General features: G+C 38.4%; 1 protein-coding gene across 1 annotated transcript; it reads left to right on the top strand.

Annotated features, from left to right (window-relative positions):
• The first annotated feature begins 1199 nt into the window (after nt 1–1199).
• On the top strand, nt 1200–19451 carry cfap276 (cilia and flagella associated protein 276). Its single transcript, XM_052035094.1, has 6 exons — nt 1200–1334; nt 6420–6566; nt 11941–12057; nt 14716–14828; nt 15453–15655; nt 17936–19451. Exons 1-6 carry the CDS (start codon nt 1200–1202, stop codon nt 18004–18006), a joined length of 786 nt encoding a protein of 261 aa, XP_051891054.1. The 3' UTR covers nt 18007–19451.
• Nucleotides 19452–20109: the final 658 nt, after the last annotated feature.

The raw sequence follows: 20109 nt of genomic DNA, 5'->3' as shown, positions 1-20109 counted from the left end.
GAAATCAAAACCATAGTCTAAACCAGGAAGTATGATATAGAATACTCTATTCGTTGTAAAATTATGTAAAGAGACTGACACATAGAGAAGCAATGAAAGATGGAAGTAGAGGGGTAAAAGAGAAAAAAGATAAATCTAAAACAAATCATTTTTAATTTTATTGAAAATATCTAACAATAATTACACTCTAAGGGAATGATCCCTAACTTTTTCTTCCACATTTAGTGGTTATCTAGAAGTAGGTACTGAAGTTTTGCTCCCAACATGGACTCCAATGCTGTGTCTCTTAGCAAGTTTCCGGTATTGTCAACTCTCCCTTGTTCTCGTGAAATAAATGTTATTTATAAGTGAACTGGGACATTCAGCAAACTGTTTAATAATGGGATACACATTTAGGTCAGAACTTACCTTTACATGACATCACATGCATACAAGCTTTCACTGGAGAAGTTATCTGTCAATCTGGATCAAGGGTTGAGGCCAAATTACCATGTGTTCACCTGAGGTAACCCGATCAGCCATGAATAAAACTTAGAACATCGTGTTAGTTTAATAACAGAGAAGATAGGGCCTCTGTGTGCTCAGGGGGCATCATAAGATACGCTGAAAATAAATGTTAGGATTTATGTATAGCTAGATTATCAAAACTAAACTGAAGGAATAACGTTTTAGATCTAAAACTGTCATTAATCCACCAAATTCCATGGCTTTGAGTTAGCAGTTTAGATCTGATCAAAAGCTTGTATATTTTTCTTACTCACCACTTCCATGAGTAACCTTTTGCTATAATAGATGAATAGCTGATTGCACAGTCACTGGGCATAATTGTATTAGAAGTGACAATAGAAAGCAAACTATTATTTTTACTTCCTTAATTAAGGAAGTTTAAAAAGAAAAAGCAATGTTATGAACTCTACTAATTCCACTGGTCCCTAACCTGGGTGCATGAGCCCCTTAGGAGGGGCAATAAAGCTACAGGGGGTTGTGTCACTTTAATAATATTGGGTATTTTAGTTTTAAAAAAAATCATAAAAACAGTAAAAATCAATATATACGACCTGTTAGGCTCAACTGGCCATAGGGAATCCTTAGTATGGTCCCTGCTTCTAAGAAGAAGCAGACCATGATATCATCAGGTTTTTATGAAGGGACAGTACAAGTATTTTACCAAATGTTAGCAGGTGGGTATTTCATTCAAAATGATTGGGAACCAATGTGCTAGACAGTCTAATATGATGGAGGATAATGGTCCAGAATATGACATCAGTGATGAAGAAATAGTAGACTCCATTGGCGTTGAAGAAAGCATTCAAGGAAATCCTCTGATCTCTATGGTGAGAACTACTCTTTTTTCAGGTCTGCTGTTATCAGATGCCAGTTCTAGAGGGTCCCTGAGAAACAAAGCTCATTAAATAATTAACACAAAACAACATATCAGGAAGCAAAACAAAAGAAAATTTTCAATTGTTTTTAATTGTTATAAAGAGTGCTAGATGAAGCTTGGGACATGTACATGGGATTAAGATAGAAGCTGAAGAATGATAAGCAAAATTTTTAAAATGTAAAAATAAACTTAAAATTGTTTATACTTTGATTCATTCATATGAGGAAATAACAATCCACAATCCAAATCAGCTTTCAGGGCTAAATAGATTGGTAAGTAGTAATTATGGTTCTGTATGCAAATAAAAAAAGTCACTTGGGCCTCAAACCACAAAACTTAGTATTTTCAGGTATTTCTACATTGACCTTAGTCTATAAGCAGCTTAATTTCATGTCAGGTTATTTATTTCTCTTGATTGCCATGGAGAAGGTTGGCAAAGAGTGCAGCCGATTAGAGGAGGGCTGCATCTTCTATGTTAAACAACATATGCACAGAAACCCTCACGTGGCTGTCGATTTGCCAGAGGAATTGTTGGTAGTTTTAGAGTCTTAATCATACAGCACAGATAGAAGGCCCTCAGCACCCCTGTCCATGCTGACCAACAAGTACCCATCTCTTCTCATGCCATTTAACAGCACTTGGTCCCTAGCCTTCTATGTCCTGGCGATTCAAATGCTTGTCTAGATATTTCCTAAATATTGTGTAAGTCTCCCCATTCTGAGTGCATTCCAAACTCAACTACAATCTGGGTGAAAAGATTCTTCCTCATATCCTCTCTAAATCCCTTACTCCTTTCCTTAAACCTCTGCTAAAAGTAAAAGTTTACAACTATGCAATTGCATACATGTACTGCATATCAGGACCCATTCAGCCTTCTCTGCTCCAAGGAAAACAAATCCAGCCTATCCAGTGTTTCCTCACAAGTGAAATACTTTATCCCAGGCAACACCCTGGTGAGTCTCCTCTGCACCATCTCCAATGTGCAATTGCATCCTTTCTCCACTGTGGTGACTAAAACTGCACAAAATTTCCAGATTTGGCCTCACCAAATTTTATAAAGCTGTACCATAACTTCCTGCTGTTATATTCATTCCTTCTACCTGTGCTGCCACCTTCAGGGATCTTTGGATTTATATGCTGGAGTCCCTCTGTCCTGAATACTCCCAAGGGCCCTACCATTAAAATTCTATCAGTCATTACTCTGTCCAATTTACCAGCTGATATATAGCTTTCCCATAGCCTAAGACTGTCCTCCTCACTATCCACAACCCATTAATGTTGGTTGTCATCTGCAGACTTATTGATCATACCCCTGACATTAATCATATTTCCTACAGGAATCTATCCCTGTGGAACGCCAACTAGTCACAGCCTTCCAATTATAAAAGCAGTCTTCCACCATCGCCCCATGTCTCCTACTACCAAGCTAGTTTTGGATCCAATTTGCCAATTTGCCTTGGATCCCATGGGATCCAACCTATTGGACCACCCTTCCACATTGGCCCCTTGCCAAATGCCTGAATAAAATCATTTTTGCAGTCACTTGAATCATAAAATCGTATTAGTTCTGCAAAATGCAAGCCACACCAACAAAATACTTCTTTATGTAATCTATTGTAAATACACAAAAACTAGCAACTTGTTAATATGAACTATACAAGAACCAGACTTTTATATTCTCTTGTATTATTATACTCGTAAACCAGTAGCCATACATACGATAGCCACTAATAAACCCAATAAGCAGACAGGAAAATACAGGAGAAAACCCTGTATCTCGAGAGAAAATAATATAGAACTGACTACAAGCTGGAGTATCTGTAGTTAATAGCATGCAGGCCTTAGGGGAAGACACATGAGGAAAAAGGAATATATGCAGATCAAGCTAGATAAATAAAGTGGAAGAATGCTTGTTGGGAGCATAAAGACTGGCACAGACCAGTTGGATTGAATGGCCTGTTCTTGTTTTGTAAACTCTATGTAATTGCAGTTAATACAGCTTAACCATGGGTTCCTTTTAGTTAATTAATTAAATTGGAATTCAAAGCATTTTTATCCACCTTCAATATTTTAGTTCTTTTTGACTTATGAATATGTATACTGCATATCAGTTAAGCAGGTGAATTATCTGCAATTCTATTTTCTAAAACGTTGCCCTTATCTACAATTTTATTTATGGATATTATGATGTGGGTCATGCAGACGTAACAACAGGATGTTCCCATTTTTCATTGATTCACTTAGATATTTACACATACAACTTAACATAATGCAGTCACAAGACAGTGGTTCTTATTAGCTGGATTGTATTGGCACAAACAGAGTCTGTTAGTGTTAACCCATTAAGAACTATTGTTAACTCTCAAATACACTGAAACTACGACAGAAATATTAAAATTTACGTTCTGTAGCTATGAATTGATGGAACATGTAATAATTACCTGACTAAGAGGACCCTGTGCAAAATGGCATATTTTAGAACCCTTTATTGTAAATATGAATCCCAGATTTAGCCTCCTGAGGACTGTTAGATTTTATTTCATTTACATAAATGTAAATGACATGTTCAGGAGAGAAGTATAGAAATGCATAACAAGTAATTAAGACACCAGTTTCAAAGGTACATCAGCTTCAGAGTCACAGAAATCTGATCGCATGTAACCCTTGGGTCCCACCACAGATTTTGGAGTGTTCTCAAACCCTCAGCTTCTGTTTATATATTAAACTGGATAGTGCTCTATCTGTGGCTTCAGATTTCAGCTGCAGTAGTTGTAAATGGAGTATTTTGTAATTCCCGGGGAGCAGCACACAAAAAGTCATCTCTCTCTGGCGCCATCTTTATGACCTTTACAATTTGGTATGTCACCAAAAACTCTTGCAAATTTCTACAGATGTACGGTGGAGAGAATTCTGACTGGTTGCATCACTGCCTGGTATGGAGGCTCCAATGAGCAGGACTGAAAGAGGCTGCAGAGGGTTGTACACTCAGCCAGCTCCATCCTGGACACAACCTCCCCCACCATCAAGGTACATCTTCAAGAGGCAGTGCCTTTAAAAAGCAGCATCCATCATTAAGGACCTTCACCACCCAGGATATGCTCTCTTCATGTTACTCCATTGGAGAAGATGGTACAGGAGCCTGAAGACCAACACTCAACATTTCAGAAACAGCTTCTTCCCCTCTGCCATCAGATTTCTGAATGGTCCATGAACCAGGAATACTACCTTGTTGTTCCTCTTTTTGCACTATTTATTTATTTTTGTAACTTATTAGTAATTTTAATGTCTTTATGTCTTGCACTGTACTGCTGCCACAAAACAACAATTTCACGACATATGTCAGTGATAATAAGCCTGATTCTGATTCTGCTGTCCCAGGCATGTTGCCCAGACTTGCCACCCATGGTGCCCAATAGACATCCCTTTTCCAATTTGTGGTAAGCTATTCAACCTGACCCTCCACACTCAAAAGTGTCCCAACAAGGAGGGGCAGGCTCTGAGCAATGACTGCATCTCAGGCACTGTACTGCTCAGTCCATGACCCCAGAACACCTGACAGTCTCAGACTGCTCAATGTTGCCAAAAGTTTTGGAACTACTTTTATATGTCCTGATAGAGATATTTAAAAGCTATTCAAATAGATTTAACTAATTTAATCTTTTTACTGGAAATTTTAAACTAATTCATTTAATTAAAAAATATCTTAAATAATTAAAAATATAAGGCAGAGTAAAGAGCACACTATAGATGCAAAGTATATCTGACCCCCCTCTTTTGCCCATCAATGCTCCATCATTCGACACAGTGGACAACATTAATCCATGTGCCAACCAGTTACTGCAGCCACTTTTCTTCTATTCAGTTATAAAGTGGCCAGACTGAGGAGGCACTCGAACCTTACTGAGCTGGTTGCACACTGTCCTTCACTACTTGTTGGCAATGACAAATGGTCAGGCTAGAAGTGGAGCCAGACATCATTGACCTGAAATATTAAATCTCTACAGATGCTGCCTGACCTACTGAATATTTAGAGCATTTTCCATTTTTTACTTCAGATTTCCAGTATCCTCATATTTTATTTTTGAATCATTCATTTATATTTAAGCTGCAAACGCAAAGTTATATCAAAGGGCACACATTTCACAAACAAAAAACAGAAAATGCTGGAAACACTCTGCAGGTCAGGTGGCATCTGTGGAAAGAAAAACAGGGTTAAAACTCTGTTCTAATGAAGAGTACTCACCTAAAATGCTAACGCTGTTTCTCTCTGCAAAGATATTAGCTGACCACTGAATGTTTCCAGCATTTCAGTTTTTGTTTCAGATTTCCAGCATCAGTAGTTTTTTTTCACTCAGCAAACACGTTTCACATCCTTAGAATGATCCAACTGAATGCTTTTGAATTCTAGTCAATTTTTGCAATGCTGGTAAACATGACAGCCAATTTACACACATGATCTCATAAACAACAATGAGAATAAATCACAATATAATCTGTTTTATGCGACGTTGCTTAAGGAGCACGTTGGCAGCCAACTGTACTGGGAAGAAAACTTGATCTCATGCAAGATGCATAAGGACTCTTTGTATCTAAAAGTTCGTTCCCGACTAGTATTCATTCAATTATGCACTCAGTAAGAGCACATTTTCTATTCTGCTATGAAAATTCGATTCAATTGAAGCGGATATTAAAAGTCCACAGCCCGCTATCATGTAGTGTATTTAGCATCACCGACCAGGTTGTGAATTTATAATTAGGAGTTCTGCTGAGAGGACAGTAGATTTAAAGGTGTCCATCTGAAAGATAGTGCAGGCATTCTCTCAGCACTGCACGGCGTCAGCCGCGATAAAGTGGTTATTATGGTTTTACAGCAATTCTTTACTGCTCTTATATTTTCCTTTGGAACATAAAACTGGGCAGAAAATCCTCGCGGTGTTCACCAGAAGGCGGTAGAGAGAGCACTACGGTGGAAAGTTTACAGGTTCCAAAACGTCGTAACCCAGCAACGGATTGTGACTCTGCAAACAAATGTCAGAGCAACTACAGCACATCAGGGAGATTTCTTTTCGGAACTCTGCAGCAGCGGCGGACCGTGCTGAAGGAATGCAGATACGAGGAACCATACCCCTTCCCAAAATATGAAAACGATGATGATTTTAGAGGCCGGCGAAAGGAAAATCAGGTATTCCAATAACTTTGAAACGTAGATCCCTGAACTTTGTAAAATTGCTGTGCATTTTATTTGGAAATAATTTTTAAAGTAATACGTTTGTTTATAACTGTACTGCAAACTGTATTAAAATGAATTAGGTTTTTATAATTTTTAGAAGTATCTATTTAGCACCAAATGCGCCCAGTGACCATGCGGGTAAGTATGCAAGGACTTAATAGAATCATTAAACACAAACACTCAATAAAAGCATGATATCAAACATAAAATATAAACTAGGGTTTTAACATTTAAATCGCTAAAAAGAGTCCAAAATAGAAAGGTTCCAAGACGGAAAAATGAGGTGCTGAAGACTGAATTCTCCCACTTTAGGTAATACCCCTCACCACACCCGCCCCCCCCCCCCCCCAAACCAGGCCTTTTCTTCCCTTTCCTAGCCTATCTCTTTTTTTCTGCCCTTTTTTCCTCCTTACCTTTGACCCATCCCCCGGTGGATCTGCTCTCCCCTCCTCCCCTGCACCTGCTTATCACTATCTCTTACCTGCATCTACCCATCAGCACCTTGTGCCCACCCCACCTCCCCTCTTTTGTCCACCTATCACTGCCCCGCTTTTCCCTCCTATATATTGGGCTTCCCCTTTTCCTATCTTCAGTCCTGAAAGAAGGGTCCTGACCCAAAACATTGACTGCTTGCTTTTCTCCAGAGATGCTGCCTGGCCTGCTGAGTTCCTCCAGAATCATAGTGTTTTTCATCCAGATATTCCAGCATCTGCAGTCCTTTGTTTCTCTAGTATCTGATCAGATCGCCTCTTATACTGATTAAGGGTTTAGTACCAGCTGGAACATGAGAGAGAGTTCCTTGCTCTTTAAAGGGAGTTAAAAACAATCTTCCCTATCCTCCAGTTTGTTACTTCCTTGACCTCAAACTGTATATTTCATTAGTCCCTTAGCCTTTCATTAGTCCCCTAGTCCTTCCTTTTGTCCATAATTTGTTTCCCCTTTTGTGACATCTTTCTATTCAACATTTTTCTTTTTCAACCTTTGACCTGTTCCAATGGTAACAGTATTTATGTGGATGGTCTAGTTAAGCATCTGGTAACGATGACCCAACAATGTTGATATAGGTGATTTGGGGGATGGGAATACCATGAAATTCAAGGGATAGTGGTTAGACTATGTCTTGTTGAAGATAGTCATTGCCTGGCACTTGTATGACATGAATTATTTACCACCTATCGGCCCATGTCTGAATATTGCAATAGTTTTGTTTCATGCAGACTTGTCCTTCTTCAGTAACTGAGGATATGTGAATTGAATAGAAAATTCCACAATCAGTGTGCATCATTGATGAAGCAGCTTAAAATGTTTGGGCTTAGGACTCCCTGATGAACTTCTTCAGTAGTTGAGGTAATTTACCAACCTATTTTTCTTTCCATTAGGTATGACTCCACCATGTAGGGCAATGATCTTCATTATTTTTCAAGCAGAGCCACTTTGCAAAAAAAACCTTCAATTGAGAGCCATATTAAATAATGAATTAAAATATTGCTGTTATTTTTTTATTAGCTTGCTCTTTCTCTCTTTCTCTTTTCCTTTTCTACTCCTCAATTTCACACTCTTTGTGACCTTACCTGATTTTGCACATGCCCCTCTTTTAAAATATTGCACTCTCTCTCTCGCTCTCTATCCTTCTCTCAGTCCTTCCACATTTTTGTGCTCATTTCTTTTCCCTCCCTTTATCATCTCATGTCCCCTCTCTTTCTCTGCTTCTCTGTTTACTCTTTTGCCCACTGCTCTCTCAGTTTATGTCTTGCCCAGTCACACTGAATGTATTTCTCATATCTTGCTCCCACAGTGGTCTTTGTATTTCTGCCTTTCTATCACTCTCTCCCTCTATTCCCATGTAATTATTGATATTTCTGCCCCCTTTGATTTGTTGTCTTCATCACACCATCTCTCCCTAATGCCTCTCATCCCACTCACCATAAATTTCTCTCACAGTTTTTTGATGTCTTTTTCTGTCTCTCTTTCCTTTTTTTGTACCACTTCCTCTGTCTCAATTTTGCATTTACTCTCTCTTCCCTCTTTATTTCTCTTTGTTACATTTGTTTCTCTTTTTTTACATTTTCCCCTTCTCTCACTTTCCTTTCTCTTGCATTCTCTCTCGTCATTTCCTTTCTCTCTATTTCTCTCTCCCTCTTTGATTCTCTTATTCCCTGAAAGATGAAAAAAATTGTAAAAGCTTCTGGAGATATGAAGAATTTAGAGATTAGTAACAATAAATGTGGTTTCATTGCAAGCACAGATAGGAAAATTCCAAGGGGGAGAAGAAAATACTCAGAAAATTAAATAACTATTTAGAATCTGTCATCTTAGAAGACACAAAAACACTTTTAGAAAGAGTGGGGAACCAAATATATAACCAGAGTGAGGAGCTTTAAGAAATTAGGGTTCATGTGGTATTAAGACACTGGGATTAAATCTTGAAACCCCTACTCAACTTTACAGCCTAGATCCTGAGAATTGGTTTTAGCCTTTCTTAGATTATAATAAGGACCTCATAGATTGAAAGATAACATAAGTAGAGAGAGAGGTAAAGGAAACTGTGCACAAGTTAGCCTGACATTTATGTGAGGGAAAATGCTACAATCTACTTTCACAGAACTGAGCACTTAGAAAATCAAAATATTGGAAAGAATCAAAACCGATTTAAGGAAGGGAAATTGTGCTTGACAAATCTGATGGAGTATTTTGAGACTGCAATAGGTAAAATTGGACCAGTGAATTTACCAAAGGGGTTCCATAAGCTGTCATCCTTATTCTTATTCAAGCACCTCCCTCTCTGGACACACCTGCCCACATCTCCAGCTTCTGATCCCAGCCATGACCAGGCCCTTGGCTCCTAGCCACAAACCTGATTCCTCGTCGTTCTTTGTCTATAAACTTGGCTCCATTGCTGTTTCCATTCCAACCACACATCTGCTCCATTCACACCCATGCTGTGTCCATAGACTTGGTTCTGTTCCCAGCTACAATCTTGACACCAGCTCCACTTGCCTGGATGAGAACAGCTACAACTCTGAAGAAGCATGAAAGCACCCAGGACAACACAGGATGTGTGACTGGCATCCCATGCAACACCGTGAAATTCATTTCCTCCACCACTAGTGCATAATGGCTGCAGTACATGCCATCTACAAAATGGACTGCAGCTGTTTGTCCAGGCTACTCCAACAGCACCTCTGAAACCTGCAGCCTCTGTCACCAAGAAGGACAAGGGAACCAAGTGCATGTAGCGTCACTATCTGCAGGATCCCCTCAAGTCACACATAGTCCTGACTTGGACATGTATTACAAGTCCTTCATTGTCACCTGGGTCTAAGTCCTGGAACTCCCATGGGCAGTCTATGAGTACCTTCACCAGAAGGATGGTAGCAATTCAAGAGGGCAGCACACCGCCACATTCTCCAGGGCAATTAGAGATGGGCAATAAATGGCTGGAAATCGAATAAATAAAAAACTGCCGGTTCTTCCTCCCTTCTTCACCCATATTTCAGTGTGCATCATTATGCTTCGTTTTCACCCAACTCTTAGGTTTAGAAAAATTTTGATAAGCAATAAACTGGAATGATAATGGCAACAAATGCTTTAATGATATATTTCAACTTCCATGATCTGTTCTATTGTTGTTTAAAACTATGTATATGTCTTTATGTGAAGTTTTTTTCTCTTCACCTTGAGTTTTAACTTTAGTGATAGTTTTCATTTGATACTAATTCCTAATTTAATCAATTAGTCCTTGGGAGTAACCTTAAAGTTGTAATATAAATATGAAGGCAGTGCCCCACCTAATTCTCCTGGCATTGTTTGAGGAGAGCATAATCTTAAACTTACTGAGTTTGACAATAAATAGAAGGGAATGAAGCGGAATATTTAACCACACCCAAAGTGTCTTGAGAATTCTTTCAACCTCCAGAAAATATTTAAAATCTATTTGAAATTGATTTAAATATCAGATAGCTTGAATACAGTTGTTTCTACCAACTGAAGATCTAAGTCTTGATTGCTAAGGAAGCTGAGAAAGTTTGTTTATGTCGATACCATCATAAACAGGCAGCATGCTCATTGTGAAAGGATAGTTTCCTGCAGCTAGTGAATGAAGGATCAATGAAACATAAAAAAAAACTACAGATGCTGGAAATCTGAAATAACAATGAAAAATACTAGAGATGAAAGGTATAAGAGAAGGGTACAGGTTGGAAACTGCAACTGATCATGTGTAAATGCACAGTCAGATGGATTAGATTATGGTCTGATTTGCATTTGAAATGATAGCAAGACTATTGCCATTCACCATCATTACACCATTAAAATACCAACAACTTTGGGATTTCTCCATGTGCATGGTTTAGCGCAGAAATCCCACACTTACTGTCAGTGAGACAACTCTCCCCTATAGGCAACATTATTTTGCAACCTTATCCATCAGAATCAAGGGAAATCTTTTCATTTGGCAAGAGCTTAACTTAGTTATGAATTCTTCTTTGGATCCTCTGGATGGAGGATTACTTCGTTCCACTCCTATTCTGTGGTCTTTGAGGTAGCTGATAAGTCCTATGTGGGATCTATTACTGCAGTAAAATTTCCTGAAAATATTCTGACATGAGCTTGAAGAGTGACGTTAAGGCATAATTCCTGCCAAACAAACTTTTTGGTCCAAAAAAAATTAATTTTATGTATGTGGGCCATAGTCCCCAAGATACATATTTTAATGGATTTTTAAATAAAAACAAACTGCTTATTCAAACTATTTCAGTATCAACAATATAAGCATTAATGTTCCAATCTTCATTTTATGCTATTTAAATGTTTAAAATATTTGCCAAAGTTGTACTTTATTCTTACTGGTTTGTCGCTTTTGAAATTGTGTTGTTGTAATTGGCTACATAGCCAGCCAGCTCTATATCTAATAATTGCTGGGGATCCCCTTGAACTAATGCCTGACAACAAATGATATTGAGTGGGGAGGAAGTCCACACCATAGAAACTACTGGATCTTTGTGGACAACAGTCTTTGAGATCTGCAGTGCAAATTTCAAGTCAGTATCAGTTTTCCCCCTGATTTTAATTAATTAAAAGATGACTGGTTGTGGATAGGATGCCAAAAGTAATTTTACATAAAGTGTCTCAACATTATGGTTCAGAGGCTGAAGGTACTTGATCCAATTAGGCTAAGCCGGTTTCAAACCTGAATTTTAGTTCTGAAAGATGAATACTGTTAACACCCAACTCCCTATGAGTTTTAAGAATAACAGTACTAAATATTTATCAGTAAATATGTTAAAGGATGACATTGCAACCTCGGTAATGTTGTGCATTCTTTCAGAGTTTTCAATATCAACAGCCAACCCATTTCGCACAACAAGAGGACCCATGGAACCGACTACATGCAACAGCAACTGTGGCAACTGCCAGCAAAGGAATTTACCTCCATAATCCTAAGGTAGAAGAATTACAGAACACATGAAACATCAAACTAATACAATATAGACTATGTGATGACCTTCTATCTGCCAAATCAACAAAGTTGCTGCCATCGACAAAGTGAAGAATCTCTTCTGGGATTTGCTTAATAACATAGTTACAGATAAGGAAGATCATTCAGTGACAATGATTAGCATCCTTTGATTATCTGAGATTTCTTGATGAAATTCGTCATGTCTTTTGAATGTTTTCCTTACATCTTTGTAATCAAAATTAGATATAATATTTAAAAATACTGATTCTCATTTACAAGCATAGGTTTAAAGATTTACCTGTAGTGAATCAAATAAACCATTTAGGTCAACTATTGGGTGTTGGATCCAATTAAGTTTAGCTACCCTGAATCTTCTGGATGGATGTGATGAGCCTACATGGCTGTAGCTTTTGGCTTTGTGAGATAGGCTGAAGCAAATATTAAATATTGGCAGCTTGGTTTGCATCTTTTCCAATTTTGATCTTGACTTCAAATGAAAATAAAAAGCTGAAAGGATGTAAAACAGTCTGCTCTTGTCACCCATTATAACTCATCATACAGAGTTTATTTCAGGAATATGAATTAGTTACCTAGAAGACAATATGCAGGGTGATGCAAAGATGTGCATGGGAGCTATGGGAGGAAAGAGACAGATGTTTTTGTCCTAAAAATTAGGAGCTCTACAAAACTGAGGATGCCACATATTTTTGGCCCCAAATTTTAAAAACTTGGAAACATCTTTGAGATTTTATTTCTATCCAAACATTTTATAATTTTGATGAAAAAATATAGCTTTGCTATACTTTCAGTCACAGCCTGCCTGAATGGGCTTTCATGGCCCCAAGTAGAAGATCAGTCTCTGTGCTATAATCCTTTCTTGGCAGTGGAGCACATTTTTGTTTGTTGGGAGGGCCAGATTGAAACAAGTGGGCCGTAAAACCTGGCAGTAGGTGGACAAGAAGATGGAATCTTTCATGATTGATGATCCAAAAATTGAGATTATGGAAATAACAGAAAATAGCTTTGTCCTGCCCGTTGTCGAAGAAGAAGTTCATTGTGACAAACATGGGCATAGCCGACAATCCACCAGAGTCTCAGTACTGACTATGCGTAACAATTTAAGGTGTTATTACCTTAGATGATATGGGTATGATAAGGCCTTTAAATGTATGCTGCATATTGAGATATAGAAAAGCGGTTATGTGGTAATGGACATATAACCCTCTGTAGTCATTTTATAAAGTGTGTCAACCTCTTATCCATTTGCGCTCAGGTTCTGCAGTCCATTTGTGTCAAGCACTACTGCAACACTACCCTCTGAAGTTCAAAACAGAATAAATCTCGCAGCCAACCCAACCATCCCTATGCAATTTCTAATCCATTGTTGCAGCTATCAGATGTCACATCATTCTGTCACTTGCCCACACAATCAATTCTGTATATCTCTTTTCATTTTGGCACTTCTTTTGCCATCAAAGAAAAACAATATTGTTATCCTCTCCACAACACTCCATCTTATCCAGTCAATTTCTCTTTAAATGTACATGCCACTTTAAATTAAACCTACTGGAGAAGTTTAACACCCTCACCAATTGGCTAACGCTCAGCAGAAGGCCAATTTATCCTGGTATAAGTAACTGTATAAATGAGATGACCTTGAAATTACATGCATAGGTGTTAAGATAGCTTGTACAGGAGAAACATGCAGCAGCTATCTGGCCCCCAAAGCTGTGCAGGAGACATTGGGGTGGGATGCTGAAACATATAATAGACTGGCTATGGCTTGTGAACCATATGTTGCATGCCATTGGTCTACATTATTTTCTGTTAACATACTTTTTATCACAGTAGAGTGACAATTTTCTTTCCACCATGCACCTTCAAAAAGAAAAGATTTGGAAAATAAAACATTTAAATCAATCCTAGTCTCCCAGAAGGTTTGCCAACTAATCCAAGCACAATGGCATGTGTTTTCTGGGGGTCCCTGTAATGGCATTAATAGAGATGATGTAGTATTGCGTCTATATGATGTCCATTATAGCACAATGCTTGTACCTGTTGTTAGTGTGACCATGCATCCCCATTGCAGGAAGTACTTAATGTCACAAGGAAATCCTGGTGTAACAAATTGTCCCTAGGGTCAGAAAGGAAGATAATCAGCTCTGCTATGTCTGAAACATCTTAGCTGTCATATTTCTATTGAAGATCATCACAGAAAACACAAAGGTGTATAAAATGATCTTTCAAATTGCCCTAAAGAAGATATCTTTATTTGTCACATGTACATCGAAACACACTGTGAAATGCATCTTTGTTGCGTAGAGTGTTCTGGGGGCAGCGCACAAGTGTTGCCACGCTTCCGGCGCCAACATAGCATGCCCACAACTTCCTAACCCGTACGTCTGGAATGTGGGAGGAAACCGGAGCACCCGGAGGAAACCCACGCAGACACTGGGAGAATGTACAAACCCCTTACAGACAGTGGCCGGAATTGAACCCGGGTCGCTGGTGCTGTAAAGTGTTGTGCCAGCTGCTACATTACCGTGCCTAAATACAACTGAAGAAACACTTATTTCAATTTACAGTTTACGAGAGAAGTTACTTTTTTCATATAGTTTTGATAGCTGTGCATTGTTCTAATAGGCACCAAAAGACAGTCTGGACATCCATCTTAGTGCTATTTACGATCATTCAAACGAGTTTTTGAAGCAGAAAAATGAGGTGCTCCTTCAAAAATCAACTTGTGATCCTCAGAGGTGAGTGCTTTGTGAGAAGAGTGCATTTGTGTTAAATTTATGATCACATACTGCAAACATGAACATTAAAAGAATGAATCAGTATTAAAGCAATAAAAATAGAGTGACTGCCACACAGACTTTCACAATCAGGTTAACATGATAGTTATGAATTTATGGCCATAATTTCCAAGAATTAATTTGAGAAAATGACATTTGCAACAATTTATGAAAGCTCCCTTGGCAAAAAAAACTTCAGCATATTAAAGAATAGTGTTCATCATGAAAATATGTAAAAATTTATAGAACTAAGTTGTAATTTTGCTGTAATATTGTAGAACAACAGATGGACAGAAATTAACCTAACTAAAATGCAAAAATGCAAGACAAATTGCAAAAAGCAATTTAATAATAACATTAAACAAACATTTCATATTTAGTTTCTCATTAGAATACTCAGCCTCTGAAATATATTGCCAGATGATGAAATGTGTGTTGACTCTTTGCAACATCAAAAATGATGCAGCTAAGCAAAAGCATTGAAGGTTCATAAGACCATAAGATAAAGGAGCAGAAGGTCCTGGTAAATACTTTCTGAAAACTTACTTCTTTAGTTGCTTACTACCCTCTCTGAATTATTTACAGTGGCTGTTGGTTAAGTTCCAATGAACAAGTACCTGAAGAAGTGTTTCATCGGAAAATAGCTAAGGACAGAGTGCAGAAAGACATTTGTGGCTGTGCACCCGAACACACAGAAACCAGTGCTGTTTACTTACAAGCAAGATCTCCCCCAAGACTTTGGATCTCACCAACAAAATCATCGATTCATAGCATTGATGGAGCAATAAGTGAGATACTAATTTTGTGTTGGATGATCTGAATTAAATTAGAGTCATTTTGTATGTACTTATTACTGCAGCATGTTCCACCTGACTTTTGTTTCTTGACACATATCTTCCTTGGCTTTGCCATTCCATATATACCCTATTCTTCAACCATTAGCCTTAAAAATAAAATAGAAATGGGCCTTTATGCAGAATTGCAGTGCACAATGGTTGTTTCATTTTGATTGTGAGTACAAAGAATCTTAACTCCTTTCACAAATTAGTCCTGACATTTAGAATCAAACTGTTGTTCAATTCTAAGTGTACATATCTCCATTTCGTGCTTCATTATATTAGAACATTCATAGAAAGCTTTACATTGGTGGTTGAAAACAGTACTTCTAAATATTTATCATTTTGGAGAAATTACAAGAACAAACCTTAACATTTAATTCTGCTATCAAGTGGCAGAGTGCTTGAGGTTTTTAAGTCCATCCCACATCAATTTATGTCAATATTATTGTTTAATTGGTAGCCTTTAATATTTCAAAGCATGAAAATATAATCATGATATATATAAAGAATGCTTTTAACTGAATCTGCCCATGAACAGAGTTGAAGTCACTGGGGAGACATTGCCGACTAACATCCCTCTTCCTTTCAGAATCTTCCATCTTATCTTGATTTTCTGAGAAAGTAGATCCAACATTGGAATTGCAATTAGTTTATTATTGCCACTTGTACCGAGGTACAGTGAAAAACTTGTCTTGCATACCGTTCATACAGATCAATTCATTACACAGTGCAGTGAGGTAGTACAAGGTAAAATACAGAATGCAGAATAAAGTGTAACAGTTACAGAGAAAGTGCAGTGCAGGTAGGCAATAAGGTGCAAGGTCATAACAAGGTAGATCATGAGGTCAAGAGTCCATCTTATCATACTAGGGAACCCTTCAGTAGTCTTTTAACAGGGGGATAGAAACTATCCTTAAGCCCGGTGGTACATGCTTTCATGCTTTTGTATCTTCTGCCCGATGGGAGAAGGGAGAAGAGAGAATGTCCGGGGTGGGTGGGGTCTTTGATTATGCTGGCTGCTTTACCGAAGCAGCAAGAAGTGTAGATAGAGTCCATGAAGGGAGGTTGGTTTCTGTGATGTGCTGAGCTGTGTCCACAACTCTCTGCAGTTTCTTATGGTCACGGGCAGAGCAGTTGCCGTACCAAGCCAGATGCTTTCTATGGTGCATTGCTAAAAACTGGTGAGGGTCAAAGGGGGCATGCCAAATTTCTTTAGCCTCCTGAGGAAGTAGAGGCACTGGTGAGCTTTCTTGGCCATGGTGTCAACATGTTTGGACCAGCACAGGCTATTGGTGATGTTCACTCCAAGGAACTTGAAGCTCTCAACCCTCTCGACATCCACAGGAATTCAGTAGATCCATTGATTAAGTATGTCGAGTGGATGCCAATGACTTCTGTCATATATTTAAGGCGTTCGCCATCCTAATATCTAAACTGTAATTGAGAGATCCGACTGCTTTTCTTTTTCTGAGACATACATCAGTCTGAAGATTTTTACCTGTGACCCACCAGCAGATCCCTGTGCCTCAATCTTCCGCTCCCATCCAATAGATAGTTGTCACTTTTTGCAAGTTTCAGGAAGACAGCTAATCCAGAAGATGATGCCCTGTTGACAAAATTCCCAAGCCTTGGTATCCACATCAGGTTTGGGACCAGCCTCTGCTGTGCCCAGAATTAAAATTGCAATTGCCATTTTCACCCTCTCTTGCTAAACATAGTGGTCCTGAATTTCCTTGAACTCAATATTGCTGTACCACTTTAAGTTGACCTAACAATCCATTGCAGTCTTTGTGAAGTTATAGCAAAGTAGCAGCAGAAGGACCAGGGAATATTGAGGCTCTTATGTTACATTACTGAAGCAGATATAGCCAAGAAGTTCCTATGTTTGAACCCTGCCCCTTATGATGGAAGGCACTGCATTTGGGATGTTTATTCTTGCAGGAGGGAAAAAAGAATATCAACTCACATTCTTATCTCCGATCTCCGTTCTTCTAGAAAGTGCTTCAAGATGGGCATGCAGTGAAAATAGCTTCAAGTTTGGATGGAATACATCAAATATAATTTTAATAATTCCTGTTGAGACACACAGGTGTTATTTACCAGGACTGGGTGTTTCCAGGGTTTGACAATCACATTGTTCTGAAGGAAGGAGCTTTTTTTAAAATGTGTTTCGGAAGGAATTATGTGCTTTAGACTTAATTTTTCATGTCTCTTTTACTTTTTTCACAGCAAGTCAACATACTGCTGCCACCAATGGAGGATATTCCAGGAAAATAGATGGCGGTTTCTTTACCATCTGAAATGGAAAATGTTTCTGTACAACACTGTACTAAGATTTTGTTGAGCCTTTGTTCATTATCGTTAACAACTCTTTGCAATATAAGGAGGAAGCTGTAGCAATACTGTGAAGTAGCATCTGAAAGTAAGGTCTTTTTTCCCATGTAATAAGAGAATTAAATCACTGAAAAAAGAGCAAACACAGAATGTTGTCTAACAAAATTATTACCTTAAGGCTTTCTGGGGTGAATTTCTAAGCATATTCTGGTACATAATTGGGACAAATGACTGTGTGAAAATAACATTGAGCATAACTGTTTCCATGGCATTTCTACCACAAGATCATTTGCTTGAGTTTCTTCTTTTTGACACTTGCTGCAATCCATCTGCCAAATGACGGCCAGCACTGAAAGGTTTTGAATGTTCATGATTTTGCATCCACAGTGTGCTGAAGGTAACTTCAAGAATTAAAGGGGTAATTGCAGTAGTGTGGCACTTTTGATCCCAAAGGGTATAGGAAAATTCCTTTGCAATTTCTGTTGTCGGGTAGCACTTTTTGCAGCATTCTTTTATTTTACTGTTCTGTCCTATAGCCTTGGACTATTTTCCTGTTGCTCCTCTCAGGGTCTAATCACCAGAGGAGGAGGAAAAAATTGAGCTAAGGATAGCAATTCAGCTTCTAAGAACAGTGCTGCCTGAAAGATATAACCTTCCCCCTCAAATTTCCTCCTCCTCTCCAACACACATCAAAGATATGATATTACTAAGAGGTGTGAAAATATCAACACTTCATCCAAAAAGCAACAGATCAACTGGGTACCAGTGCAAGGGGACCTGATTATTTGCTTGCATTGCACTCCACCAGCTGTAAATAAAATCAGTATCTTTAGCTTTTATGGAAAAGGGAGGCAGCTGTGGGTGATCTCTGTAATATTAACCAGCCTACAGTACAGCCACATACATTCAGCATCTGATGAACTTAACAAGTTAGCAGGATAATTCATTACTTTTGGCATGAGAGCAAGGGAAGCATCAAGATTGGGGTAATCAGTTTCATTAAGTTACAATAGCTATATTTCCTGTAACATCACTGTTATATCTGGTGTTCCTCAAGGATCCATTTCTCCCATTTCTCATCTACTTGCTGGGCTTCCATAAAATCACTGAAAATAAGGTAATAGAATCTGCATGTATGCTCAACACTGTATGTCCATAATATATATATATATATATATATATACGCACTGTTATGGACTCAGTGAAAGTCCCTTTAAGATAGAGAGTGTGTGTGTATGTGTGTGTGGGGCGTGCTTACGTCAATAGAAGATAAAGGACGTAATGACGTTGTTGAAGAAGGCAGAAGAAGAAGAAAGAGAGAGAGAGAAGGGAGAGAGACACCAGCCTGCTTGTTTTCTCTATCGATGGATGAGAAACAATAACTGTGTTTGCCACTGAAATCCATGTATGGAAGTTGGAAGTAATCCGGTGGAGTTCACTTTGTTGCTGACCTGTAGAAGGAAACAAGTATTTGTATGTGGACGACCACGGTTCGGATGCTTTTCGGGGTGAGGAAGTCACTACCGAGTAAACACTGAAGTGTCGTTTGGGTTCCATCGTGGAACATTTGGATTTCGTATGTACTCTCTCTACGTTTTTTCTACATCTACATCTTATCTTCAGACAACGGTGGTTGTTGAAGAAGCCCTTGCTCATGTTTCACCTTATGGCTTGCGGAACTGAACTTTAAGAACCATTCCGGAACTGGGAGTTTTGGACTTTGCCACACCCACACACACACAAAGAGTTTAGTTTTAGGGTTAACGTTCGAGGTTTAACATTTTTGAATTCTAACATACTAACATTTTTACTTTTATTTTACGTATTATCATAAGTAGTGATTAATAAAATAGTTTTTAACACTAAATCATGCTCAGTGTGTTTCTTTTGTTGCTGGTTCGTGACAGCACACAAGTTGTTGTTACTAAATTACTAGGCGACTATAAGGATAATAAAGGCACACTTTCACCTCTATGAAGTAGTCAGTTCCAGATAATGACACAAGTACTTGTAATTTATTAGGGTTCTTCAAATTCGGTAACAAAAAGGGCTGGGCTACAATGAAACTC

This window comes from Pristis pectinata, chromosome 20 (genome assembly GCF_009764475.1).
Source record: "Pristis pectinata isolate sPriPec2 chromosome 20, sPriPec2.1.pri, whole genome shotgun sequence".
Lineage (NCBI taxonomy): Eukaryota > Metazoa > Chordata > Chondrichthyes > Rhinopristiformes > Pristidae > Pristis > Pristis pectinata.
The sequence above is the reverse complement of the archived record's forward strand: the minus strand, read 5'-3'. Positions and strand labels throughout refer to the sequence as shown.